This window comes from Dipodomys spectabilis, unplaced genomic scaffold (assembly GCF_019054845.1).
Source record: "Dipodomys spectabilis isolate Male_0828 unplaced genomic scaffold, ASM1905484v1 ptg000273l, whole genome shotgun sequence".
Classification (NCBI taxonomy): domain Eukaryota; kingdom Metazoa; phylum Chordata; class Mammalia; order Rodentia; family Heteromyidae; genus Dipodomys; species Dipodomys spectabilis.
Genome location: NW_024870950.1, coordinates 8,367,443 through 8,394,168, shown reverse-complemented (window position 1 = coordinate 8,394,168; position 26,726 = coordinate 8,367,443). Strand labels below are relative to the sequence as shown.

Sequence of the window (26,726 nt, the reverse complement as noted above, 5' to 3'; positions counted from 1 at the left end):
TCCTTCCACTTCTGTGCTCCCTGACCTTCCCAAAGACAGATACATGAACAAACAAGACAAAGAAACAAAAACAGCAAAGAGAATGTGTGAGAATGTGGCTTAGTGGTAGAGTGCTTGCCTAGCGTGCATGAAGCCCTGGGTTTGATTCCTCAGTACCACATACACAGAAAAAGCTGGAAGTGGTGCTATGGCTCAAGTCGTAGAGTGCTAGCCTTGAGCAAAAGAGGCTTAAGGACAGTGCCCAGGCCCTGAGTTCAAATCCCAGGACTGGCAAAAAAAAAAAATCCCTTCTTTCCATATCTTGTCGTTCATTTAGATAAATATTATTTTAGATGATCAGATGCATATAGGCATTGTGCCTTTATGTTCTTTTTTTTTTTTTTTTTTTTTTTTTTTTTTGGGTCCAGTCATGGGGCCTGAACTCTGGGCCTGGGCACTGTCCCTCAGCTCTTCAGCTCAAGGCTAGCGCTCTACCACTTGAGCCACAGCGCCACTTCCGGCTTTTTTCTTATGTGGTGCTGAGGAATCGAACCCAGGGCCTCAGGCATGCAAGGCAAGCGCTTTAACCACTGAGCCACCTTCTCAGCCCGCCTTTATGTTCTTAAGAACATGGTCTCACTGAGTGTGAATGCCTAGAGTCCTATATAATTCATGTCCCAGTGTATTTAAGATCTAACTTCTGCATATGAGAGAAAACATGCGCCATTTGTCTCTCTGACCTTGACTTACCTCACTTGATTAGTTCTAGGTATATCCATTAACTTGCAAATGACATCATATTATTCTTATTAATGGCTGTGTAAAATTCCATTGTGTATAGAAACGTCATTTTTTTGATCCACTCATCTTTAGTAGGGCATCTAGGCTGTTTCCATACCTAGGCTGTTGTGAATAGTACAGCAGTGAACATGGTTGTGCAAGTGTCTTCACAGTATACTGGCTTATGATATTCTAAGTAGATGTCTAGGAGTGGCATGGCTGGGTTGTAGGGAAGATCTATGTTTAGTTGTTTTTATGTTTTTGTTTTTGTTTTGTTTTTGGGAGTCAGGCTTGAACTCTGGGCCTGAGCGCTTGTCCCTCAGCTCTTCAGCTCAAGGTGAGTGCTCTACCACTTGAGCTACAGCGCCACTTATGGTTTTCTGGTGGTTTATTGTAGATAGGAGTTTCACAGACTTTCCTGCCTGGGCTGGCTTTGAACAGGGATCCTCAGCTCTCAGCCTCCTGAGTAGCTAGGCTTATCGGTATGAGCCACCAGCACCTGGCTCCTATGTTTAGTTTTTTGAGCACAGTAGGTACCTCTTGATCAGTTCCTGGAGTTTGTGTTTTCCAGATCCTTGTAAGGGAAACTGGCTAAAGCAGGCAGATGACTCCGTCTGAGGTCCCAGGTGGGTGTGGGAGCAAGAGCTGTGTTTAGGCCTTTGTTTTCCAGCCTTAAAGTCTGAACTGTGTTCATCAACTCACCTCAAAAAGAGTTTGCCACAAGCCTGTTCATGCCCCCGTGACTTGGCCGAGATGTGTGGTCTGGGGGAAAACAGGCTCCAGTCGGAACAGGGGCCCACTCACTTCATGCTCAGGGCAGCTCGAAGGTGAGGCAGGATGAGAATGACTGATGATGCTGGTTTTGAAACAGTGACGTAAGTGAAGCCAGCCATGCCAGGAAGTGTCCAGGAGGAAGCTGTAACCATTTGCCCCAGGGCTTCACCACCAAGTAGCTGGGTGGTGACTCACAGTTGGCAGAAAGGATTACTCATGGTCCTCCAAGTGCCCAGGCATGTTTCCCTAGCAAGGATAGAGTCCCCCAACACCCCCCCCTCCCAAACACCTGCACACCACTGAACCCTCCTACCAAACTGCCCTCTCCAGATGCGGCCTAAGCTAAACCAGCTCCAACCTATGGTCTCTGATCCTGTGCCTTTCCCTTCCTGGCTTCATCCACCAAGACAAAGCACAGCTGTGGCTAACTCCCTCCCGAGTTGGGAGGGAGTTATGATTTATGTCTGGTAGAGAGATAGCAAGACTTAGAGACAGAAACATGTTAAATGTGTGCACTGGCTAATAGTACTTTCGTTGGCGGCTTACTGTGAGCCAGGCCCCAGGCCTGTGTTAAACACTAATTGAACTTCTTCCCAATAATTTTATAAAGTGGATCTTATTCTTTCCATTTTCCAGCTGGGGAAACTGAACGTACACAAGCTCTCACGATTTGCCCACACAATCTGCGTCTGTATGTAAGGAGCACTGTATGGATTTGAACACAAATCTTCTGGATTCCATACCCCACATCCTGCAATACTTTAATTGCCCTCAGGCCGCCCTCCTAGTTTTGGGGGGCCTCCTGTGCATTTTCTATAATTGCTTCCCGAGGCAGTTCGGCCCTAGGGGTAGCCTCTTGTTTCCTGAGTTGTCAGGCTGAGAGCAGAAAGATGCACACTGCGGATTGTTTTTGAGGATTTGGGCAGGGTAACAGCTAGCTGCGTGTTTGGGTTAGCTGGGTATGTCTGGGTGTCTCGTGTCATGCACGTTGGGTTTTGAAGCTTGCTCCTGCCTGCCTGAATTCTGGCCTTGCCAAATGTGGGATGGAGCTGATGGGGCCAGGCGCCCTGGGGTACCTGGAATGTGCAGCCCGCACAGCCCAGGACTGCTGGCTCCTTGATTGTTGGCACTGTCCCCTCTAAGAATAGATGCCCAGCCTAGATACTGTGCTACTAATGTTTGAAGCCCCAGTAGTGGAAATAAGCCAGCAGCTAGGGTAGTGGGGTACACTGTTGTACACGCCTAAGGGTCAGATTTCATAGATAACAGGAAGAGGATTTCTGGGATACTGGTACCCTGGGGAGCAGCAGCTCTTCCAGTTTGGGCCCTAAGCTTCCTAGTAATGAGGAGTCCTTAGCCCTCTACTGGGTAGCCTGGTAGGAGAGGATTGGGGAGCTCTCAGAGAGCATTGAAGGACATCACTGTCTGGCCCCCCCCCCCCCCCCCCAGTGCTGGCCACAGCACCTCCCCTAGGAAGAGGCTTAAGAAGGGAAAGAAGCTTTCAATTCTCCCCCCCCCCCCCCCAATCACTTGTAGGGGGCTGAACTCTGGGCCTGGGCTCTGTCCCTCAGCTCTTCAGCTCAAGGCTAGCACTCTCCCACTTGAGCCACCGGGCCACTTCGGGCTTTTTCTGTTTATGTGGTGCTGAGGAATGGAACCCAGGGCCTCATGCATGCGAGGCAAGCACTCTACCACTGAGCTACCTTCGCAGCCCTCGATTTTTTAATATCTGTTTGAATAACTACTATAGTTTTTTTTTAAAATCAGTGTTTGAATAACTATTATAGTCACAAGGGTCAGAATCCATATCGGTCAGGCTGATGGTAAAAATGTCACTCCTGGCTGGGCAGCAGTTTGTTCATACCTGTAATCCCAGCTACTCAGGAAGCTGAGATCTGAAGATCTTATCTTTTAGCCAGAAGTGGAGCTGTGGCTCAAGTGGTAGAGGCCTTGAGCAAAAAAGCTCAGGAATAGCAGGTATACCCTGAGTTCAAATCCCAGAACCCACCACCACCCCACGCAAACAGAAATTAGCCATGTATGTGGTTAGCAAGATAGTCGTGGCCAAGTGCTTAAGGCAATGGACCTGCAAACAAGTTGCAATTATTGGGAGGGATTGTTTTCTTCCAGTCTTTTCTGCGCATAGTTATGTACAATATATGAAGTTCTGCACTCTGCTTACTTTGTTTTACTTCATAGCATGAGATCTTCCCCGTGTAATTTAAAACCTCTGTGGTAAATATCATTTCTGGCATGAGAAATAACCTGTGGAGTGTGTGGTCCATAGATGCTTAACCTTTGTCCTGTATTTAAGATCATTTAACCTTAGCTACACATCAAGCCTGGTACCTCCAGGCGTGTGTGTGTGTGTGTGTGTGTGTGTGTGTGTGTGTGTGTGTGTGTGTGTATGTGTGTGTGTGAGTGTGTGTGTGTGAGTTTAGAATAAGGGCATGGCCACCCTCAGGCCCCTCTGGAGCTGAATCTGGCCCAAGCCTCTTCCCCTGAGGCTGGCCAGCTGTGTCCCAGCTCCAGACCTGTGATGCAGACGTGGGCAAGGAAGCAGCCATGCTCACTAAGCAGGCTGGTGCTTCTCACATAGCCTTCTAGGCAAGCGTCCTGTCTGCAAGTGTGAGCCATCACACAGAGTATGCTGCCTTGTTTCTCAATGCATACATGCATTCTATCTTGGGTCTGGTGTGTAGGGCTCATGTTTGTGCCTATACTGAGACTTGAATTTGGGACTTAGGCCCTGTCCCTGAGCTCTGTGGCTCGAGGCTAGCACTCTACCACTTAAGGCACAGCTCCACTTCTGGAATTTTTAGGGTATTTGAAGAAAAGAGTCTCATAGACTTCTCCTGCTTGTGCTGGTTATGAACCACAATCCTCAGATCTCGGTTTCCTGAGTAGCTAGGATTACAGACATGAGCCACCAGCACCCATTCTGGATGGGCATTGGCCTTTTTTCTTTCTGGTCTGTCGTGGGGCTTGAACTCAACCTAGGCACTGTCCCTGAGCTCTTCAGCTCAAGGTGAGCACTCTACCACTTGAGCCACAGCACCACTTCCAGTTTTCTGATGGTTAATTGGAGATAAGATGTCTCTGCCCAGTCTGGCTTTGAACCGTGATCCTCAGAGCTCAGCCTCCTGAGTAGCTAGGATTACAGGCATGAGCCACCGGCCTTCGTCTCTTGTCTGTTTCTGATTGCAGCTAGTACAAGTTATGCTGTGACAAACATTATGATACATGTTTTGGTAAATGTATTTTTATAGGGTCTGTACATCAGAGTGTAATTGCTGGGTTTGTTGGGAAAAAATATAGCAAAATATTTTGTGTACTCATGAAATATTTTCCCTTTCTCTCTCTAGCCTTTTGTAACCTTTATTCTTGTCTATGAATTTGAATATCTAAAGTTCCCCTTACAAGTGGAATTAGAGGCTGGGAATGTGGCTTAGTGGTAGAGTACTTACCTAGCATGTATGAGGCCCTGGGTTTGATTCCTCAGTACCACAAAAACAGAAAAGGCTAGAAGTGGCACTGTGGCTCAAGTGGTAGAGTTAGCCTTGAGCAGAAGATGCTCAGCAACAGTGCCCAGGCCTGAGTTCAAGCACCAGGACTGCCAAAAACAAAATAAGTGGCATTAGATAGTATTTGTTCTTTTCTGACTTATTTCACATAGCATCATTTTTTATTTGGAAGTGTTTTTCTGGTGTGAGGATTGAACCATGACCTCAAAAGTCTGCTGATCTACACCCAGCTTAGCATTTCTCAACATCCATTGCTCATTCTTGTTGTATAGTAGGTGTCAGAATTTTGTTCCTTTTTTTTTTTTAAAAGAACATTCCTTATAAAGGCTTAGTCCCTTTTAAAGGCTTTATTCCTTTTTTTAAAGGAATAGTATTCTGTCAAGTATGCACCATTTCCCCCAGCGATGCAGGGGAATTCTGACTTTCCTATATTCTTGGACTAGGGTGTAACTCCATGGTAGAATGCTTGTTTAAACTGGGTGTAGTGATGTACACCTGCAAATTTGACATTCAGAAGGCTGAGGCAAGAGGATCAAAATTCTTGTTGGAAGGCTAGCCTAATAGGGATTTTCAGAAGGAACGTACAGCAAGCTAAAATAAGTGGTAGTTGCTCAAGGGGGCATGTGAGCAACTGCCATCCCACGTGACAGGAGTTGGGTTATGTGTAGTCTTATGACCATTAGACCACCATCTTCCTCTAGCTATGGCCTTATCAACCCTGTGTCTCACAAGGCTACCCACTGAATGTCTGATCTTGGTCCTCCGGCCACATGAACAAAAAAGGTATTGCAGGTTGGGTGCCAGTGGCTCACGTCTATAATCTTAGCTACTCTGGAGGCTGAGATCTGAAGGTTCACAGTTCAAAGCCAGCCTGGGCAGGAACATCCATGAGACTCTTATCTCCAATTAACCACCAGAAAAAAACAGAAGTGGTGCTGTAGCATAAGTGTTAGAGAGCTCACCTTGAGCTGAAGAGCTGAAAGACAGTGAGTTTAAGACTGACGACCAACCAAAAAGGGGGGGGAGGGGGCGAATTGCACCTACAAACTGCCCATGGTCAGTGGATGGCCTCTGAATGTAGACTTCTCTTGTGCTCACTTTGTACCAGCCGTTGATCCATTCAGGAGCCTTTTGTCAGCTTGTTTCCCCTGTGGTAGCTTGCAGATGTCACCTTCTCTCTCATACCTCTTCTTTCCTTTCCCACAGCAGCGTTCACTGGCTCTCCTGGGCAACAGGTGCCTCTGCTCAGCATTGACAATGGCGACTTCAGTGTGCTGGCCAGAGGAACTGTCCAGGTAACACAACACATCCACTCTCAGGACAAAAGGAAGATGCAGGCTGGGAATGTGGCTTATAGTGGTAGAGTGCTTGCCTAGCATGCATGAAGCCCTGGGTTCAATTCCTTAGTACCACATAAATAGAAAAGTGCCACATAATAGAAGTGGCATGGGCTGGGAAGGTGGCTCAGTGGTAGAGCACTTGCCTTGCATGCCTGAGGCCCTGGGTTCGATTCCTCAGCACCACATAAAAAAAAAAAAAGCCAGAAGTGGCGCTGTGGCTCAAGGGGTAGAGCGCTAGCCTTGAGCTGAAGAGCTGAGGGACAGCGCCCAGGCTCAGAGTTCAGGCCCCACGACCAGACCCCCCCCCCAAAAAAAAATAATAATAGAAGTGGCATGGTGGCTCAAGTGGTAGAGTGCCCACCTTGAGCAAAAGAAACTCAAGGACAGTGCCCAGATCCCGAGTTCAAGCCCCAGGACTGGGGGAAAAAAATAAAAAAGGAAGATACTCTGGCCGCAGCAGGACTGGAGGCCTTTGGCTATAGCAGCTATCAGCCTAGTTAACCCTTCCTAAGAGAGTCCTTAGCCACCCAATGTGAGCAGGAGGGGCTACTGAGCAGGGAAGTAGCCGTGGCTGCCCAATAGGGGGCACCAGAGTGTCAGGTCAGAGAGGCAAAGTGCTGCCTTGCAGGATCTCAGGACTCTTGTTCTGTGGACCTCTCCCTCCCTTCCTTCCTCCCTGCTTCCTTCCTCTCTTCTCTCATTCTCTAGGCTAACCCTAATGAAGGCCATCCCAGTAAGCACTGTCAGTCCCATGAGCCTCTAGGAAGGTGGACTTCAGGCATTGGGCCATGCATTTTGGTTTCTTTTAATTTTTTAGAAAGCCATGTGGGAACTGTTGGCATGCCTGAAGTAGTAGAGCACCTGCCTAGCAAACACAAGGCCCTGAGTTCAAGCCCCAGTATCACAAAAAGGGGAGGAGGGCAAAAAGTCTCTACAATGAACAGTCTGATCTGTCGGTATCTACCTAAAGTTCCTGTACCTCTCTAAGAGAAGATATAGATAATCATGGGCTAGGACCTCCCCACCCGCTCCCTGCAGAGTCAAGACATTTCATTTTATATGTGTTTAGATAGGTTAGGTGTTAGCCGGGCACTGATGGCTCAAGCCTGTAATCCTAGCTACTCAGGAGGCTGAGATCTGAGGATCCCCCTTCGAAGCCAACCCGGGCAGGAAAGCCTATGAGACTCTTATCTCCAATTAACCACCAGAAAATAAGAAGTGGAGTTGTGGCTCAAGTGGTAGAGTGCTCACCTTGAGCTGAAGAGCTGAGGGACAGCATCCAGGCCCAGAGTTCAAGCCCCAAGCTTACGTGTTTCATTTCCATCTAGATAATGAATATAAAAATAGACATTTCCTTTTCTTGCAAAAAGCCAATAAACTTTGTTGTTGTTGTTGTTGTTTGTTTTTTGTGGGGGGGGGGGTTGGGTCGTGGGGCTGAACTCTGGCCCTGGGAGCTGTCCCTCAGCTCTTCAGCTCAAGGCTAGCGCTCTACCACTTGAGCCACAGTGCCACTTCCGGCTTTTTTCTTTTTGCTTATGTGGTGCTGAGGAATTGAACCCAGGGCCTCAGGCATGCAAGGCAAGCGCTCTACCACTGAGCCACCTTGCCAGCCCAAGCCAATAAACTTTGTATCTGAACCTTTTTGCATGTGGTTTATTATGATTACAGTTTGTTCTTTGTCCCCCTGCAGATAAGCACTGTTAGTAGTTTCCTCTCTCCCAGACTTTATCTGTGCCAAGAACATATAAAGGCTGAACATGGTAGTTGTCCCCAGACATAACCAGGAGATTCTGGTATAGCTTAGAACACCTTCCTACCTCCTTAGCAAGTGCAAGTCTCCTGAGTTCAAACCCCAGTACTACAAAACAGCAACAACAAAAAACATGAACCATAGGGTCTTATTTCCTACCCTCTTACGTAAAAGATAGATTAATGCCTGACACATAGTAAGTGCTATGTTTTTTGTTTTGTGTTTTTGTCAGTTGTGGGGCTTGAACTCAGGGCCTTGGGTGCTATTTCTGAGCTCTTTTGCTCAAGGCTAGCACTCTACCACAGCATCACTTCTAGTTTTCTGGTGGTTAATTGGAGATAACAGTCCCACAGACTTGCCTGCCCAGTCTGGCTTTGAACCATGGTCCTTAGATTTCAGCCTCTTGAGTAGTTAGGATTACAGGCTGTTCCTCAATTTTTAAAGCTACGTAGTATTCCTGTACATGAGGGTGCTGTGGTATATGGCCCTCATCAGTACACCCCTCTAGGTCTCTCTCCTCATCCTTAGTTGCTATAGCTAAGAGGGTGCTGGGTACAACCATCTCTTACACATTTGAGCTCAGGGTCTTCTCTCCTTGCAGGAAAGGAAAGCAGCAGAGATCTTCCCATTAAAACGTATCTTACGAAGACGCAAGCGAGAGTGGGTGGTGCCGCCTATATCTGTTCCTGAGAATGGCAAGGGCCCTTTCCCCCAGAGGCTGAATCAGGTATGACTGCCCTCCCGCCGCCAGCCATGGTGACTGCAAGCTGGGCTGCAGAGGCTCTTCACTGTGCTGGTGAGGAATTGGCAATGTCAGGAAAATGTCGATGTCAGTTGCCATTTGGTTTTGCTTCCAGCTCAAATCTAATAAGGACCGAGGCACCAAGATTTTCTACAGCATCACAGGGCCAGGAGCAGACAGCCCCCCGGAGGGTGTGTTCACCATAGAGAAGGAGACAGGCTGGCTGCTGCTGAACAAACCCCTGGACCGGGAGAAGATTGCCAAGTATGAGGCAAGTGGCATCTCTGTAGCATACCCCCCCCCGGCCCCAGCATTGTCTCTGTCCCCCCTGGTGGGCTAGGCGTCAGGGGTGGTGGGGGAGCGGCAGGCTGAGTGCAGACTTGTGTGCCCGCAGCTCTTTGGCCACGCCGTGTCGGAGAACGGGGCCTCGGTGGAGGATCCCATGAACATCTCGGTCATCGTGACGGACCAGAACGACCACAAACCCAAGTTCACCCAAGATGTCTTCAGAGGGAGTGTCTTAGAGGGGGTGCTGCCTGGTAAGGGGACCAGGAGAGGGCGACTCTGAGTCTGCTGCACCCAGACCCAGCTTCTGGTCAACTTCTGGAACCAACCAGGAAATGCTGGAATAATCCTCCCCTATCGTCCATACTCCTATTCCTGTGGCTGTACATTCGATTACCTGAGGTCTTCCTATGAGCCCAGCTTTTCCCACTCTACCCCAACACCTCCAAATAAGCACAGGCCTGGGGTGGAGGAATCTGAGGCTTTCCCAGATGCTTTAGGAGGTTACTGAGCCCAGGAGGAGCTAGAGGGATGCAAAAACCAAGATTTGATTTTTTTTTTCAATTTTTATTTGTTTGTTTGGTTTTTTTTGTCGGTTGTGGGGCTTGAACTCTGGGCCTGGGCACTGTCCCTCAGCTCTTCAGCTCAAGGCAAGCGCTCTACCACTTGAGCTACAGCGCCACTTCCGGTTTTCTGGTGGCTTATTGGAGATAGGAGTCTCACGGCCTTTCCTGCCCTGGCTGGCTTTGAACCACGATCCTCAGATCTCAGCCTCCTGAGTAGCTAGGATTACAGGCGTGAGCCACCAGCACCCGGCTTCAATTTTTATTTGTGTGTGTGTGTGCGTGTGTGTGTGTGTGCGTATGCATGCACTGGAACTAGAGCTTGAACTCAAGATCTCACACTTTTACTTGTTTTTTCTGTTGTTTTTTTTTGTTGGCATTCAAGGCTGTTGTTCTACTATTTGAGCCATACCTTCACTTCTGGCTTTTCTTTTTTTTTCTGGTCGGTCCTGGGGCCTGAACTCTGGGCTTGGGCACTGTCCCTCAGCTCTTCAGCTCAAGGCTAGCACTCTACCACTTGAACCACAGCACCACTTCCGGCTTTTTTCTTTTTGCTTATGTGCTGAGGAATCGAACCCAGGGCCTCAGGCATGCAAGACAAGTGCTCTACCACCGAGCCACCTTCCCAGCCCCTGGCTTTTTTTTTTTTTTTTGTCAGTCAGGCTTGAATTCTGGGCCTATGTGCTGTCCCTCAGCTCTTCAGCTCAAGGTTAGAGCTCTATCACTTGAGCCACAGCACCAGTTCATGGACTTTTCTGCCTGGGCTGGCTTTGAACTGAGATCCTCAGATTTCAGCCTCCTGAGTAGCTAGAATTACAGGTGTGAGCCACCGTTACCCAGCACACTTCTGGATTTTTATTAGTCCATTAGGGATAAGAGTCACAGATTTTTCTACCCCACTGGCTTCAAACCTTGATCCTCAAATCTCAGCTTCCTGATATGCAGCTTAAGATTTGATTCTTCTTTTTTATTGTGAAAATACCATACAGAGAGGTTACAATTACATGGGCAAGATAATGAGTACATTTCTTATCAAGCATTGTTGCCTCCCTCTTTGTTTCCCCTTCCCATCCCTTCTCATCTCCCAACCCCCGCCCCCCCCAAAGAGTTGATTCTTAACTTTGCCTTTCTCCTGGATGTGTCCCTAGGCAGAGTCTCAACCTCTGAATCCTAATAATTATGTTAAAAATTGGGAATAATATCCAAATTAAGGGATGACAATTAGAACATGTGTTTAGCCTGTGCCAGAGCCTGGGTTGGAGGAAATGCCATCACATGATTTACTATGAAGCGCCTGACTGGAAGTTCTTCTGCTATGAGGGTTGTGGCTGGGAGGCACTTGATCTGTGGAGAACAGAACAAGTTGCTAGGGCTAGAGAAGAGGGTGGTGGGGAGCAGCACACCTCTCAAGGAGAGGCTCCTCCTCTGTAGTGAAGACTCACTGCTAATGTCAGAAAGTCCCACAATAAAAACACTTTGACCAGGTGCTTACAGCTCACCCCTGTAATCCTCACTATTCAGAAGGCTGGTTTATGATTTAAAGCCAGCCCAGTCAAGAAAGTCCAAGAGACTCCCATCTCAGTTAACTACCAAAAAGCCAGAAGTGGAGGTTTAGCTCAAGTGGTAGGGCATCAGCCTTAGCAAAGAAGCTAAGGGATAGCACCCTAGCCCTGAGATTGAGGCTTATGTTCATGTGTGGGTGTGGGTGTGCACACGCACCCACACATAGACTTTTTTTATTATTATTGTGAACATACTGTACAGAGGGGTTACAATTACATGGGCAAGATAATGAGTACATTTCTTATCAAGCATTGTAGCCTCCTCCTTTGTTTCCTCTTCCCATCCCTTCGTATCCTCTCCCCCCCAACCCCTGTGTCCCCCACCAAAGTTGTAAAGTTCGTTTTTCGACATAATGACTTGTACATCTCATTGTTGCAATGGGTCCTCCTGTATCCCTGTTTTAACAATTTGTTTTTTCCCTTCCCCTCCACATATACACAACATCATATATAGTGAAAGCAGGGGTTATACCATGGGGGAGGTACATACAAGGCAACAAAGACATAATCTTATAAATACACACATAGACTCTTAACTCCAATTAACCAACAAAAAGCCAGAAGTAGAGATGTTGGCTCAAGTGGTACAGTGCCAAAAAAAAAAAAGCTTGGGAAATAGTGTTTTCTCCCAGGTGGATCAGAGCCCGGCCTGAAAAAAAAAAAAAAAGATGGCATCTTTTAAGAAAGAAGAATAGGTTCCAGATGGGCTCCGGCTAGCTTCAAAGTAGAACCGCTGAGGTTGGAATTGGAGCTGGCAGAGAAAGCTTGTCACCTTTCCCTTCTCCTCTCCAGGCACTTCTGTGATGCAGGTGACAGCCACAGATGAGGATGATGCCATCAACACGTACAACGGCGTGATCGCCTACACCATCCATAGCCAGGAACCGAAGGACCCGCACGACCTCATGTTCACCGTCCATCGGAGCACTGGCACCATCAGCGTCATCTCCAGTGGCCTGGACCGGGAGGTTGGTGATCCGGGGAAAATGCTAACCACCAGGCTCTCCCAGGCCGGGCCTGATCAGAGAGAAGCTCTAGGCACCTCTCCCTTTGGCGTCCTGCCAGATGGCCTCCCCGGATCCCTGCTGAGGAGAGGGGGGAGATGGCAGGTGCCACATGGAAACTCGGTGTTTTCTGGAGGTTTTCTCATTTCCTCTCAGAATGGCTCTCAGTGTGCACATTGCTTCGATCTGTCCCTGGCGGGCCACAAAGTGGGATTAGCTCCGAGCAAACTGGTGTTGCATTCTGTTTCTTAATGAATGTCTTTGGAGAAACAGCCGAGGGTCAGGAACAGGCCCTGGGGAGCTATTGGGACCTGTGATCATCCTATGGCCCCCCTCAACTTCTTGCCTCTGTTCTACGTGGTGGGGGCCCAGGGAAGGGGGGAGAAAACAGCATGAGAGAGGGGAAGAAGCCACCACTGCCTTTCCTGCTACCCCAAGGCTGTGCTTTCTGGAACCCAAGCAAGGACTGGAGTCCCCATGAGCTTCCTCTCTCCTCCCTTTCTCCCCAGAAAATCCCTGAGTACACGCTGACCATCCACGCTACAGACCTGGATGGGGAAGGGTCCTCTGCCACAGCAGTGGCCATAGTAGAGATTCTTGATGCCAATGACAATGCGCCCGTGTTCGAGCCCCAGAAGGTAATGTCCCTCTTCCCTTGCTCCCAGGCACTAGCAATGGGCTGAGTGTTTACCTAGCTACATTGCTTTTAGTCCCAGTCTCCTTACTTATCCCAGTACCTGACCATTCTGTGCCCCATTCCCTCATCTGTGGAACAGAGATAATGATAAAATGACTGCCACATCTTTCTGGTCAGAAATGAAATGATATATGTTCAGGTCTTAACACAAGCCTGGAAAAGGGTGCTTGACAGGAAAATCTTTGATATGGAAACATACTGGCCACATTCCTATACACGCTCAGCTTCCCCATGAATTCGTGTTCCTTCCAGTGACAGACAACTCAGTGTGATTCAAGGGGACATACATACTACATCTCATCCATAGACAAGTCCAGCTGCTGAATGTTATTTAAGGGATTTTTAAAAGCTTGTTCTAAGCCAGGCACCGGTGGCTCACACCCGTAATCCTAGCTACTCAGGAGGCTGAGATCTGAGAATCGAGGTTCAAAGCCAGCCGGAGCAGAAAGTCCATGAAACTCTTATCTCCAATAAACCACTAGAAAACTAGAAGTGGTGCTGTGGCTCAAGTGGTAGAGCACTCGCCTTGAGCTGAAAAGCACAGGGACAGCACCCAAGCCCAGAGTTCAAGCCCCACGACTGACCCCTCCCCCCCCCCCCCCCAAAAAAAAATTTTTTTTGTTCTAAGCTGGCACTAGTGGCTCACACCTGTAATCCTTGCTACTCAAGAGGCTGATTCTGAGGGTCGGAGTTCAAAGCCAACCAAGGCAGAAAAGTCTCCATGAGACTGATCTCAAATTAACCACTCAAAAACCACAAGTGGTGCTATGGTTCAAGTGATAGAGTGCTAGCCTTAAGCAAAATTGCTCACAGACAGCAGCTCAGGCCCAGAGTTCAAGCCTTATAACCATCTAAATAAATAAATAGAAATTTGTTTCATTTTAAGCTGGGCACTGATGGCTCACACCTGTAATCCTAGCTACTCTGGAGGCTGAGATCTGAGGATCATGGTTCAAAGCCAGCCTGGATAGGAAAGTCTGTGAGGTTCTTATCTCCAATTAACTACCAGGGCACTATGGCTCAAAGTGGTAAAATGTTAACCTTGAGCAAAAGAGCTCAAGAACAGCCTGGGTGCCCCGAGTTCAAGCCCCATAACAAAAAAGAGAGAGAAAGGAAGGAAGGGAGAGAAAAGAGAAAAAAAAATTGTTCTGAGTGGCTGACCTTCCAGCCTTTACTGACCAGCACAAACTTCCATAGAAGCTCCTGGCCAGCGCCCTGACATAGCCAGGCACTGGCCCTTCAGATCTCAGCTAGACAGGCGGCTGTGCACAGCCTTGGCTAGGCCGCCCAGACCAGCAAAATTCTTGAGCACTAGGCCCTGGAGGGGGACAGAAAGTGGGTCCAGTGTTGGTGTGTCCTGTCCCCATGACAGGGAGTCTGATACTCAGGACTTTCTTCACAGTGTGTGCCTCAAAAACCTGCTGGGGGGCGGAGGCTGGTGGTCCAGGAAAGGGGAAAGGCCATGGGGTTTTCTCAGAAGTAGTCTAGAGGGGTTGCAGGCTCGGATGGTCAGGCTCAGCTCTCATGAGGCTGCTTCCCACGCCGACAGTACGAGGCCCGGGTACCCGAGAACAAAGTGGGCCAGGAAGTGCAGAGGCTGACAGTGACCGACCTGGACGCCCCCAACTCACCAGCCTGGCGTGCCTCCTACCGCATCGTGGGAGGTGACGCCGCGGACCATTTCACCATCACCACGCACCCTGAGAGCAACCAGGGTGTCCTGACCACCAGGAAGGTGAGTGCAGTTGGGCTTCAAGCAAAGAGCATACCTGGGACGGCCAGGTCTGCATCCCCTCCCCCTCTCCCCCCCCCACCAAGGAGGGCTGCTCATCACCTCAGGTCACTTGTCTGGGTCCATTCCTGGGGGATTGCCCCCCTCATTCCCGTGTTGAGGATCCTGTTGTCCAACACCCACTTATGACAATGTGAGAAGTACTGCTGTTTCTCCTCTCTCCCTCCTCCTTTCTCCCCTTCCTCCTCTTCCTTGTTCTTTCTCCTCCCCCTCCTCCTCTCCCTCTTCCTCCCCCTCTTCCTCTCCCCACCATCCTGGACCTCCTTCCAAAGCCTGGTGTCCACAGGCTACATGTGTCTGGTCATTTCCCACTGAGGGTCTCGGCCTTACCCGGATTAGGCTCATTTGCTCCTCCTTACTCTCTTACAAACCTTTCTAGGAATTTAGAAGTAGAAAGTTTTAAATTAGTAAATACATCTTTGACTTTCAAAAAGCCTATTTTGCCAGGCACTGGTGGCTCAAGCTTGTAATCCTAGCTTCTCAGGACGCTGAGATCTGAGGATTACAGTTTGAAGCCAGCCAGGATAGGAAAGTCAGTGAGACTCTTTGCTCCAATTAACCACCCAAAAACCAGAAGTGGATCTGTGGTTCAAGTGATAGAGTGTTAGCATTGAGCAGAAGAGCTCAGGGACAGAGCCCAGGTCCTAAGTTCAAGCCCCAGGACACCTCCCCCCCCCCCCCCCCCCCCCCCACACACACACACTTAAAAATGGATGTTTCTAGAAGAATCAACTACATTAGAACACATCATGAAGCACTTGAGAATCTAAGACATTCGAGCCACAAATGTAGCCAGAGGCTACATGTCTCAAAAATATAAACATAATGAAGTGGTTAGTTAACTCAGCCTGTTTGTTGAACCATCCAGATACATGGATACTGTATCATCTTGGCAACACCACCACTACTGGTACTGGTGTCCTCTCTGAACAGTGAGCAAACAAGTCCCAGAGAAGTCCCGATCAAATTCAATTATGAGCCCCTTTAAAAGTTGCATGGCTAGAAAATGCAGTATATATTAAAACCACACCAACATCTTGGCTATATATGTAAAACATATTCTTAACTCAAATTCCAAGCAGATTTTCTCCTACCCACAAATGTATAGATGGCCAAGGGGATATTGGCTAGTCATGTAGGATGTGGGATCAGTTCCTGGTGTCTCAAAGGAACGAGGGACCACTGCCCCAACCTATAGATGCCAAAGGCACCCCCATCTGTAACAACTAGAATGTTTCTAGAAGTTTCTCAAACACCCCAAGGTCCATGTCATCTGTCCTGGAGGATGTCGCTGCCCCATTGGGAACAAGTGTTCTAGGCTTTCCTAAGCTAGTTGTCTTTGGAACAATCTCAGTGTCCACTTGGGAAAAACAGGAAGCTTTGGGAGTGGGGGGACAAAGAAGAGGCAGGACTGTTGCTTGTGGGGGCCTCAAAACCCTCCTTGTGGCCCTTGTGAGACCCATATACCTCCTCACAGAATGATGGTTCAGATCCTCCTTCTTCCCTAGGGTTTGGACTTCGAGGCCCAAAACCAGCACACCTTGTATGTCGAAGTGACCAATGAGGCGCCCTTCGTGGTGAAGCTCCCCACCTCCACGGCCACCGTCGTGGTCCATGTGGAAGATGTGAACGAGGCTCCCATGTTTGTCCCATCATCCAAAGTCATCGAGGCCCAGGAGGGCATCTCCGTCGGGGAGACTGTCTGCATCTACACTGCACAAGACCCTGACAAGGAGGGTCAGCAGATCAGGTACCCAGGCCCCAGGCCAACCAAGCACACAGGGACAGTGAGTGGGTTATAGGAGTTACCATAACGATTGTTCGGAAGTTTGGACTTCACCCTTAATTAGACCTCTCTTCCTGCGGTGCTCAAGGCTGACAACGAGGTAGGGGTTCAGGGGACAGGTGTGTCCTGTCGACGCCCTTCCATCCCTCCCTGCCACCTCAACTCCCTCTCTGCTTTAGGCTCCATTTACAGTGAGATACAGCCCCTGTGGTCCTTAGCAACTCCGTCCTGAGAAGACTTTAAATGGTGACGCTACAGTTCTAAGTATGCTGGATACGGGCCTTCTCTTCCTCCAGCTACCACATCCTGAGAGACCCGGCAGGGTGGCTGGCCATGGACCCAGAAAGCGGAAGGGTCACTGCAGCAGGCACATTAGACCGAGAAGATGAGCGATTTGTGAAGAACAATGTCTACGAAGTCATGGTCTTGGCCACCGACAATGGTGAGGGCCTACGGTGCTTCCAGCAGGGGACAGGTCACGTGATGTCATGTGTTCCCTTCCCAGCAGAGGACAATGCAGGGAGGAGCCAGCGAGCCAGTCTGCAGTTACAGGGCTCCTAGGGTGACTGCTGTGATTTTGATTACTCAGAAATCCCCAGAGTCACCAGTGGGTGTGAAGACTTTCTTCAGCTGAGGTTTTGGTTCACTGAACCCTGAATTGGTCTTCAGTGTTGGTGGTGGTGGTGGTGGTGGTGTTGGTCATGGAACTAAGGACCTGGGCCCTGTTCCTGAGCTTTTTCACTCAAGGCTAGCACTTTACCACTTTGAACACAGCTCAACTTCCGGTTTTCTGGTAGCTAATTGGAGCTAAGAGTCTCATGGACTTTCTTGCCCAGGCTGGCTTTAAACCATGATACTTAGATCTCAGCCTCCTGAATAGTTAGGATTATAGGTGTGAACCACCAGCTTGGCTTGGTTAATAGTCTTTTAGTTTTGGTTGTAGGGTTTGAACTCTGGGCCTGGGCGTTGTCCCTCAGCTCTTCAGCTCAAGGCAAGCACTCTACCACTTGAGCCACAGTGACACTTCCAGTTTTCTGGTGGTTAATTAGAGATAAGTCTCATGGAGTTTCCTGCCCAAGCTGGTTTTGAACCGCAATCCTCAGAGCTCAGCCCCCTGAATAATTAGGATTACAGGTGTGAGCCACCAGTGCCTGGCTTAGTTAATATTCTTATGGTTGATTAAAGGGGTAGGTCTTGAAAATACTATGATTAGTGATGTCACACCATGACCAATGGGGCATAAAGACAGTTGTCATCTCTGCCTGACACAGAGTGAATCATGACCTGGAGGCAAGTTCCCTGAACTGATCAGCTGACATTGCTGTGGCCAATAGATTTTTCTCTGTGATATATTATGACTATCCAGATGCTGTGGTGGCTGCAGCTGTGCTGTGATCGGCTAATAATGTCTACCATGGTCAGAAAAAGGAGATAGATTGCCATAGATTACAGCATGAGGGACCATGAAGTTTGAGCTGGGAGCCTCTCCAAGGCTGACCAAGTAGGTCTTGGGACATAGGCTGAAACAACATTGCTTGTGTGTGATTATGAACAGGGAGCCCACCCGCTACTGGCACAGGGACCCTACTGCTGACACTTACGGACATCAATGACCATGGCCCGCTCCCTGAGCCCCGTCAGATCGTCATCTGCAACCAAAGCCCAGTGCCTCAAGTGCTGAACATCACCGACAAGGACCTGTCGCCCCACTCTTCCCCTTTCCAGGCCCAGCTCATACACGACTCAGACATCCACTGGATGGCAGAGGTCAATGAGAAAGGTAAGGGCGAATGCTAGCTCTGCTGGATGGCTGGACCCTGCTCACATTCTTGCTGCAGCATCTTGTGGGTCACAGAGTCAATGGGCTCCTCAAAGATGGCAGCCAAAGCCAGGTGGCTCACGCCTGTAATCCTAGCTACTCAGGAGGCTGAGAGCTGAGGATCGCTGTTCAAAGCCAGCAGCAGGAAAGACCGTGAGACACTTACCTCCAATAAACCACCAGAAAACCGGATGTGGTGCTATGGCTCAAGTGGTAGAGCACTGGCCTTGAGCTGAAGAGCTGAGGGACAGTGCCCAAGCCCAGAGTTCAAGCCCCACGATCGACAAAAAAATTTGTGTTGGGGGGGGTTGTTTTTTGGGGTTTTTTTGCTGGGTGTGGGGCCTGAACTCTGGGACTGGATGCTGTCCCTCAGCTCTTCAGCTCAAGGCTAGCACTCTACCACTTGAGCCACAGCACCACTTCTGGCTTTTTCTGCTTATGTGGTACTGAGGAATTGAACCCAGGGCCTCACGCATGCAAGGCAAGCACTCTACCACTGAGACACTTCCCAGCCCCCCGACAAAAAATACATAGCAGCTAAATGCTGTTTGTTAGCCCTTAGCATCCTCTGAGCCCTAAAGAACCTTTCTGATCCATACAACTTTCCTGTAGACGTGGGAAAACCACCCAGACAGAGGAAGTGACTTGCCCAGTATTACATAGCAAGAGTCAGGAGCCCAGCACAGTGATAGTAGAGGACACACCCTGAGTGAGCTTGCTGTGGACGCTGCACTCTGGAGAGGGTGGTGTTCACATCTGCCCTGGGAAGGAAGAGCTGTAGCCTACCTCCTCCTCCCCATCTCTTGATACACATGTTACAGATGCTTAATCTTTTTATGTGTATACCAGTACTGGGGTTTAAACTGAGAGCCGGGGCTGGGAAGGTGGCTCAGTGGTAGAGCGCTTGCCTTGCATGGCCCAGAGTTCAGGCCCCATGACCGGACCCAAAACAAACAAACAAACAAACAAATAAACTGAGAGCCTGGGCACTGTCCTATAGTTTCTTGGCCTTTTCTACTCAGGATGCCAAGATCTGAGGATCATGGTTCAAAGCCAACCCAGGCAGAAAAGTCTGTGAGAGGGGGCTGGAAAGGTGGCTCAGTGGTAGAGTGCTTGCCTTGCATGCATGAGGCCCTGGGTTTGATTCCTCACCACCACATAAGCAAAAAGAAAAAAGCCGGAAGTGGCGCTGTGGCTCAAGAGGTAGAGCGCTAGCCTTGAGCTGAAGAGCTGAGGGACAGTGCCCAGGCCAGAGTTCAAGCCCCATGACCAACCAAAAAAAGAAAGAAAGAAAGAAAGAAAAGTCTGTGAGACTCTTACCTCTAATTAACCAGGTTGAGTGTCAGCCTTGAACAACAACAACAACAAAAAAAAAACTAAAAAACTAAGGGACAATGCCCACGTCCTGATTTCAAAGCCCAGTACTGATACGCACACACACACACACACACACAGAGGAAGGAAGAGAAATAAAATGATGAACTTATTTTCATTCCCCATAGTCCTCTCCATGACAGTGAATTTGGCATTAGCCCTTTGGGCTTTTGAGTACAGAGAGCAAACCCTGGCCTCCTGCGCATGCTCTATCCCTGAGCCGCCCTCCCACTTAAAGTGCTAATGTAACTTGCTCCGGGCTACTCTTGATGTACTCTGCTCAGATGCTGAGCAGCCCTCATCCTGGGGTCCTTACTTCCCACCACCCCTGGCCCCCAAGACTAATGACTCACCCGCCCACTCCAGGAGACTCGGTGGCCTTGTCTTTGAAGAAGTTCCTGAAGCAAGACACGTATGATGTGTACCTCTCTCTGTCTGACCTCGGCAACAAGGCACAGCTGACGGTGATCAGGGCCACCGTGTGTGACTGCCATGGCCACGTGGAAGACTGTCCGGAGCCCTGGAAGGGCGGTTTTGTCTTCCCTATCCTGGGGGCTATCCTGGCCCTGCTGTGTGAGTATCACATGCTTCCCCATCTGACACCAGAGTGGTTGAGAGAATGGTTCTTCTCTGAACTTCTGAGACTAAGGGACCTGGAGTACCACTAACCAGTTGGCTGGCAGAAGTACTTCTTGATTTGGATATAGTGACACATGCCTGTGATCCTCTAGGCTGGTGACATGGGAAGTTCTTAGAAGTTTTTTTTGTTGCTGTTGTTTGTTCTTTTGTCAATCCTGGGGCTTGACCTCAGGTTCTAGGCTCTGTCCCTAAGCCTCTCTGTGCTCACACAGAGCCACTTCTGCTTTTTCTGTTCATGTGGTTCTGAGGAATCAAACCCAGGGCTTCCTGCATGCTAGACAAGCCCTCTACCACCAAGCCGCATTCCCAGCCCCTTCGAAGGTTTTAAGCAGGGGAGTGATGTGCTGTGGTGTAAATTCTTCATGATTCCTACTGAAAGGAATGTTGGAGGCCTAGGGTGGAGGCAGGAAGACCATACAGAAAGCTGTTGCCATCATCCAGGGCAGAGCAAGTGTTTGGTGGCTATGACCAAGATGGCTGTCTCTGAGTAGGTTGTATTTCAAGACAGTCAATTCAAATTGATACGAGAAGAGTCACCAAAGACATCAAAGCTTTTGGCCTGAGAGATAGAAACCAAGGGTTTCCTTCTGCTCACCAGTTGGAGAAGGAAATGGGGGAAGAAATTTTTGTCTGTCCGTAAGTAGAGAGATGAGTGGGCACTGGGAAATGCAGTCTGGCTCTTGCTTTCTCTCAGACCTGTGGTGTGGGATTGGGGAGTGAATTAAGCATCAGAAAGCTGGCCAGGAGGGGCTGGGAAGGTGGCTCAGTGGTAGAGCGCTTGCCTTGCATGCCTGAGGCCCTGGGTTCGATTCCTCAACACCACATAAACAAAAAGAAAAAAAAGCCAGAAGTGGCGCTGTGGCTCAAGTGGTAGAGCGCTAGCCTTGAGCTGAAGAGCTGAGGGGCAGCGCCCAGGCCCAGAGTTCAGGCCCCAGGACCGGACCCAAAAAAAAAAAAGAAAGAAAGAAAGCTGGCCAGGGAATCAGCTTCCAGCAGCAGCGAAAATAGCAGTAACCCTAAATGCTCTGTGTCCTTCCATCTGAGCCACCACAGAAGGAGGGCGGGAGGGTGCTCCTTTACTGTGGATTATCTGTTCAGTTCAAGTCTGGCTAGTTGAGGTGAATAAGGGGCTCATTGGAAGGCAACACCTAGAATATGCAAGGGCCAATGTCCCCTGTATGGGATGTCTGGCAGTATGATCTAGAACTCCACGTGGGAAGATGGAGGCTTACTGCTGCTAGGAGGAGGTGACTAAGGCTAAAACTGTGTTTCACAGGTGAGTAGATTTGAGGAAGTCTAGAGAAGCGGGTGTGGCTAGACCTTGGTAAGGGGGGAGAGGATGGGAGACCAAGAGGAAGCCAGATTGCAGACAGGTGCCGGTGGCTCATGCCTGTAATCCTAGCTACTTGGGAGGTTGAGATCTGAAGATTGCAGTTCAAAGCTAGCTGGAGCAGGAATGTCTGTGAGACTCTTATATCTCCAGTTAACCACCAGAAGATGGAAGTGGTGGTGGAGCACTAGCCTTGAGCAAAAGAGCTCAGGGACAGTGCCCAGATCCTGAGTTAAACCCCATAACCACCACCACCAACAACAACAAAAAGCCAGATTGCGGGAGCTTTGAGGAGTTGAGTGGAACTTCCTTAAGTGCAAAGGAGTAGTCACTGTGTGTTCAGTTTGGCGGGGGGTGGAGGTTGGTTTTCACTTGTTTTTTCCTGCTCAAGGCTGGTACTCTGCTACTTGAGCCACACCTCTACTTCTGGCTTTTTGCCAATTAATCAGAAATAAGGGTTGAAGCCTAGGTTGGCTTCAAACTGCAGTCCTCAGATCTCAGCTTGCTGAGTAGTTAAGATGACAGATGTGAGCCACCAGCTCCTGACTGGGTTTTAATTTCAGTGGGGCTTCTGAGAGCCTGGGGGTCGTGGCAGGCCCTGTGCCGGGGTGAGTATTCACATCCCCAACTATTTCAGTCCTCCTGCTGGTTCTCCTCCTACTGGTGAGAAGGAAACGGAAGGTCAAAGAGCCCCTCCTGCTCCCGGAAGATGACACACGGGACAATGTCTTCTACTACGGCGAGGAGGGTGGTGGTGAAGAGGACCAGGTGAGGGCCTGGGGTAGGGGTGGAGTGGGCATCCACCAGGCAGGAATGGGTTAAGGTCACCCAACCAAGCCCTGGCCAGCCTTGGCAGAGGCCTCGGCCTGAGTACAGAATAGAGCACTAGCTTTCCTCTTCTGTCCATCACTGTAGTCCAGCACTATAGCTTTTCTGGTCAAGTCGACTGAGCCTCAAGTCCGTGCTTAAGTTGAGAGGCTGGGGAGGGTGGAAATGGGGGCTTTTTGAGGTCTCTGGCATGATCAGGAGCAGCGCGGCCCAGGGCGAAGCACAGCGGCTGGGGGCTGCGGAGATGCTCAGCCCTGTGCTTCTGTTCATTTTCCTGAAGGACTACGATATCACTCAGCTGCACCGGGGGCTGGAGGCCAGGCCCGAGGTGGTCCTGCGCAATGATGTGGCGCCCACCTTCATCCCCACACCCATGTACCGGCCCCGGCCTGCCAACCCTGATGAGATCAGCAACTTCATCACCGAGGTGAGGTGCGGTGGGCCTCGTGCATGAGCAGTACCGCAGAACACGCTTGGGGCTTACAGGCTTGGCTGTGGGTTCAGATCCTGTTTCTCTACCACCAATTGACTCTATGTCCTCTGCTAAGTGCCTCTGTGCAGGTTTCTTTCTTCATAAACCCATTTGACTGACTGGGTAAGGATACTGGGTAAGGAGTCATTTATTCAAATCTCTCCATTGTATTTTGAAGATACTGTGGAGCTAGACTTACTAGGTTTAAGGTTTAGAGAGTTCAAAATGGAGCTGGGAATGTGGCTAGTGACCCGTGCTTGCCTAGCATGCATGAAACCCTGGGTTCGATTCCTCAGTGCCATATAAACAGCAAAAGCCAGAAGTGGTGGTATGGCTCAAGTGGCAGAGCTCTTCAGCTCAAGGACAGCGCCCAAGCCCAGAGTTCAAGCCCCACTACTGACCAAAAAATAAAGGAGTCCCAAGTGGAAGAAAAGGATGTAGAGGAAAAGTCTGGAAGTTCTGCCTGTAGATTGCTTCCAGGGTTAAATGAGGAAGCTTCTAGAACAAGGCTGCCACAGAGGCTCCCAAAGGACCCTCCGGCCATTGGAATCACTTGGGGAACCTGAAAGACCATGAGAGGCTCTGACCCTGCCGAGCAGATCACACGCGCAGTCAGCCACGAGTTTGATGTGAGGGTGGTCAGGGGCTGGAGCCACACAGTAAGCCAAGGTCCTTAATAACAGAAAGAGGAATTCAGCACCTGCTGTGGCCGAGGGTTGGTGACCATGAGCAGAGGGGCTGGGCTTGGCTCCAGCCCTCCCCCCATCTCTCTCCTTCCCTCCTTCCCTTCCTCCTTTCTCTCTGTCTCTCTCTCTCTCCCTCCTCCATCCCTCCCTCCCTCAGTTTTCCTTGCCTTCTACCAATAATGCGATGGGTGTGAGCCTTTGTTCCTTACCCTGGTGTGTGTGAAAGAGTACTGAGCCCAAAACCGCGTGGGGCGGGAGGGGGGGAAGCTGCTCATGGCACAGGGTAGCTGGTTTGGAGAAGGTGCTGTGGACTAAAGACCCGGTGGTCATCAGAGGAATGTGTGTGTGTGTACACTGGGGCTTGAACTCAGGGCCTGGGCACTTGCCCCTTAGGGTTTTTTTTTTCATCCGTTGTGGGGCTTGAACTCTGGGCCTGGAGCTCTCCCTCAGCTCTTTAGCTCAAGACGAGTGCTTTACCACTTGAGCCACAGCGCCACTTCCGGTTTTCTGAGTGGTTTACTGGAGATAAGAGTCTCACGGACTTTCCTGCCTGGACTGGCTTTGAACTGTGATCCTCAGATCTCAGCTTCCTGAGTTGCTAGGATGACAGGCGTGAGCCACCAGCACCCGGCTACCCCTTAATTTTTTCACTCAAGGCTACACCTTAGAGCCATACTTTCACTTCCAGCTTCTTGCTGGTTAATTGAGAATAGTCTTGTGAACTTTCCAGTCTGGCTGGCTTCAAACCACGATCCTCAGCTCTCAGCCTCCTGAGTAGCTAGGACTACAGGTGTGAGCCACCGGCGCCCAGCTTCTTTATTCTTTCTAGACTGGTGAGAGCCTGGCCATCCAAGGTCCCAAAATGAGTGTATGTGGGGGCGGGGACAGCGCCACCCTTGCCCACAAGCCATGTCCCACTGAGCTGACCTGCTGAACGCTTCCTTCCTTGAGTTATTTCAACCTCCGAAGTGGAGGGCGAGGCCAGCTGGCCTGCCTGCCCAGGACCTGGAGGTCAGCGACTCCTCACTGGCCATTCTCTGTTGTGGCAGAACCTGAAGGCGGCCAATACCGACCCCACGGCCCCGCCCTACGACTCCCTGCTCGTGTTCGACTACGAGGGCAGCGGCTCGGACGCGGCGTCGCTCAGCTCCCTCACGTCCTCCGCCTCCGACCTGGACCAGGACTACGACTACCTGAGCGAGTGGGGCAGCCGCTTCAAGAAGCTGGCCGACATGTACGGAGGCGGCGGCGACGAGGACTAGGCCGGCCCGCAGGCCCAGGGACTGAACATCTGGCCACAGCAGCTTCTCCCAGAGGGGTCGGTTCCCCTCCATCACCTCCGCCCTCAAGGAATTGGGGGTGCTGCTCAGCAGCCTGGAGGGCAGAGGCTGCAAGGCTGGCGCTCAGAGCTGGGTTCTAGGCCACTGACAGTGGAAGACATGGATACCTTCAACACCCACCACCTCTTGGCCTGGGTCCAGATGGCCGCAGGAGCTGAACTTCCAGAAGTTTCCCACCTGCTGTAATGTGCTCAGCCAAGGCCCGGGCCCAGGCCTCAGCCCTCTCCCATGCCCCATGTGGCATTTCTCTCTAAAAAATGGATCCTTTTCTTTGGACAGAGGCCTATTACTAAAACTGATCCAATTTGGGGCGGGGGGCCTGTTTGTTTTTTGTTTTTAATGATATATTCAAAGAGTTCCAGGCCGGTCCCTGGTGTCCCCTTGGGTCTCCTATGTCCCCGCGCCTCACCCCCCACGCGCCTGGTGCTGGTCCTCATGCCTCGCCGCTCTCCAGGCCCCGAGGTGTTGCATGCGGCTGGCTCACTGCATTTTTATCTGTGGATGTCTAGGTGGTTCTGTATGTTTTTGTTTTGTTTTGTTTTTAATTTTCCCCTACTTTTTTTTTTTTAATTTTCCCCGTGGCGTGCCGTAGATTGGAGGGTGATGACAATCGTGTAAATGTATTAGAACTTTTTTATTAAAGGAACTTTTCCCAGAAGGGTCTGGAGAGTGGATTATCTAATTTCCATAATTGTTCACCCAAGGCAAGGGTTCAGTTCAGTGGGTTTTAAGTTTTTCGGGGTTGTGTCAAAGGATGAGATCTCTCAGGCCTGCTGGCTTCTCCACAGCTTTGCCCCGCTACTCCAGCAGGAAAGACCTTGTGAAGGATTCAGGAAGGTCTGGATGCGGGATGCTGACCTCCCCTTCTCCCTGGAAATTCAGAGCCATTCCATTGCGGAACCATTAACCTCCTTTCCCTGCGGCTGAGTGTCACCAGTGGCCAGGCAAGGCCACCTAGCCTGTACTTGAGTTTAGACTCTTCTTTACAAATGGGCAGTGTTGGGGAGGTGGTTATAGTGATTAAATGACTTAATATCTGGCATATAACAAGTGCTGTTTGTGCTAGTTGGTTTACTGTGGACATGTGGTCAAAACTTTTACAGCCAGACAACAATTAACTTTTGAGTATTTCCTTTCAGTGACCCTCCTAATAAGTAGTCTTGGGATTTTCCTGCTTTAAAGAATCACCTGTCTGCCTTTGGTTTGGGTTTGTTTTGTTGTTTTTAATGCTGCAAGGGCTGGGCATGGTAGGGCGTATCTGTAATCTCAGCACTTGAGCTGCAGGATTGTGAATTCAAGGCTAGGCTGAGCTACATAGTGAGACCTTGTCAGAAGGGAGGGAGGGGGGAAAAAAAAGAGGGAGGCGTGGCCTAGGTGGTGGAGCATCAGCCAATGAGTGAAAACGTTAGAAACTGACTTTAAGTTCCAGTCTCAGACAAAAAAGAAGAAACAAAAATCTGGTCCTCATCAAAATCAAGCAAAATGGAAAATTAGAGAACCCATCAAGACATCATACTGGAACATACTGGACAATGCCAGGGCAGGAATACGGGAGAAAGGACAGAGGCAACAGGGATGGTATGATTCCACTTGTGTCTTCGTTAAAGTGAAGTGGAAAGTTTTGTCTCCAGTGAACCCAAAGAATCTGAAGTAGAGCTCA

At 49.8% G+C, this 26,726-nt stretch overlaps 1 protein-coding gene across 4 annotated transcripts in view; it reads left to right on the top strand.

The window, feature by feature from the left end:
- The window catches only part of Cdh3 (cadherin 3), a 42,851-nt gene extending 17,127 nt beyond the window's left edge, over positions 1-25,724 (top strand). For 3 of the 4 annotated variants that reach the window (XM_042700909.1, XM_042700910.1, XM_042700911.1), the window contains exons 3-16: positions 6,264-6,352; positions 8,749-8,874; positions 9,005-9,160; positions 9,284-9,428; positions 12,092-12,267; positions 12,813-12,941; positions 14,550-14,735; positions 16,301-16,542; positions 16,875-17,020; positions 18,134-18,358; positions 20,138-20,344; positions 22,378-22,508; positions 22,849-22,995; positions 24,776-25,724. In XM_042700909.1, coding sequence (XP_042556843.1) covers positions 6,264-6,352; positions 8,749-8,874; positions 9,005-9,160; positions 9,284-9,428; positions 12,092-12,267; positions 12,813-12,941; positions 14,550-14,735; positions 16,301-16,542; positions 16,875-17,020; positions 18,134-18,358; positions 20,138-20,344; positions 22,378-22,508; positions 22,849-22,995; positions 24,776-24,988 — 2,318 coding nt within the window. In that variant the 3' untranslated portion in view covers positions 24,989-25,724. The remainder of the gene's footprint in view (positions 1-6,263; positions 6,353-8,748; positions 8,875-9,004; positions 9,161-9,283; positions 9,429-12,091; positions 12,268-12,812; positions 12,942-14,549; positions 14,736-16,300; positions 16,543-16,874; positions 17,021-18,133; positions 18,359-20,137; positions 20,345-22,377; positions 22,509-22,848; positions 22,996-24,775) is intronic. The other variant, XM_042700912.1, reaches the window with a different exon arrangement.
- Positions 25,725-26,726: the final 1,002 nt, after the last annotated feature.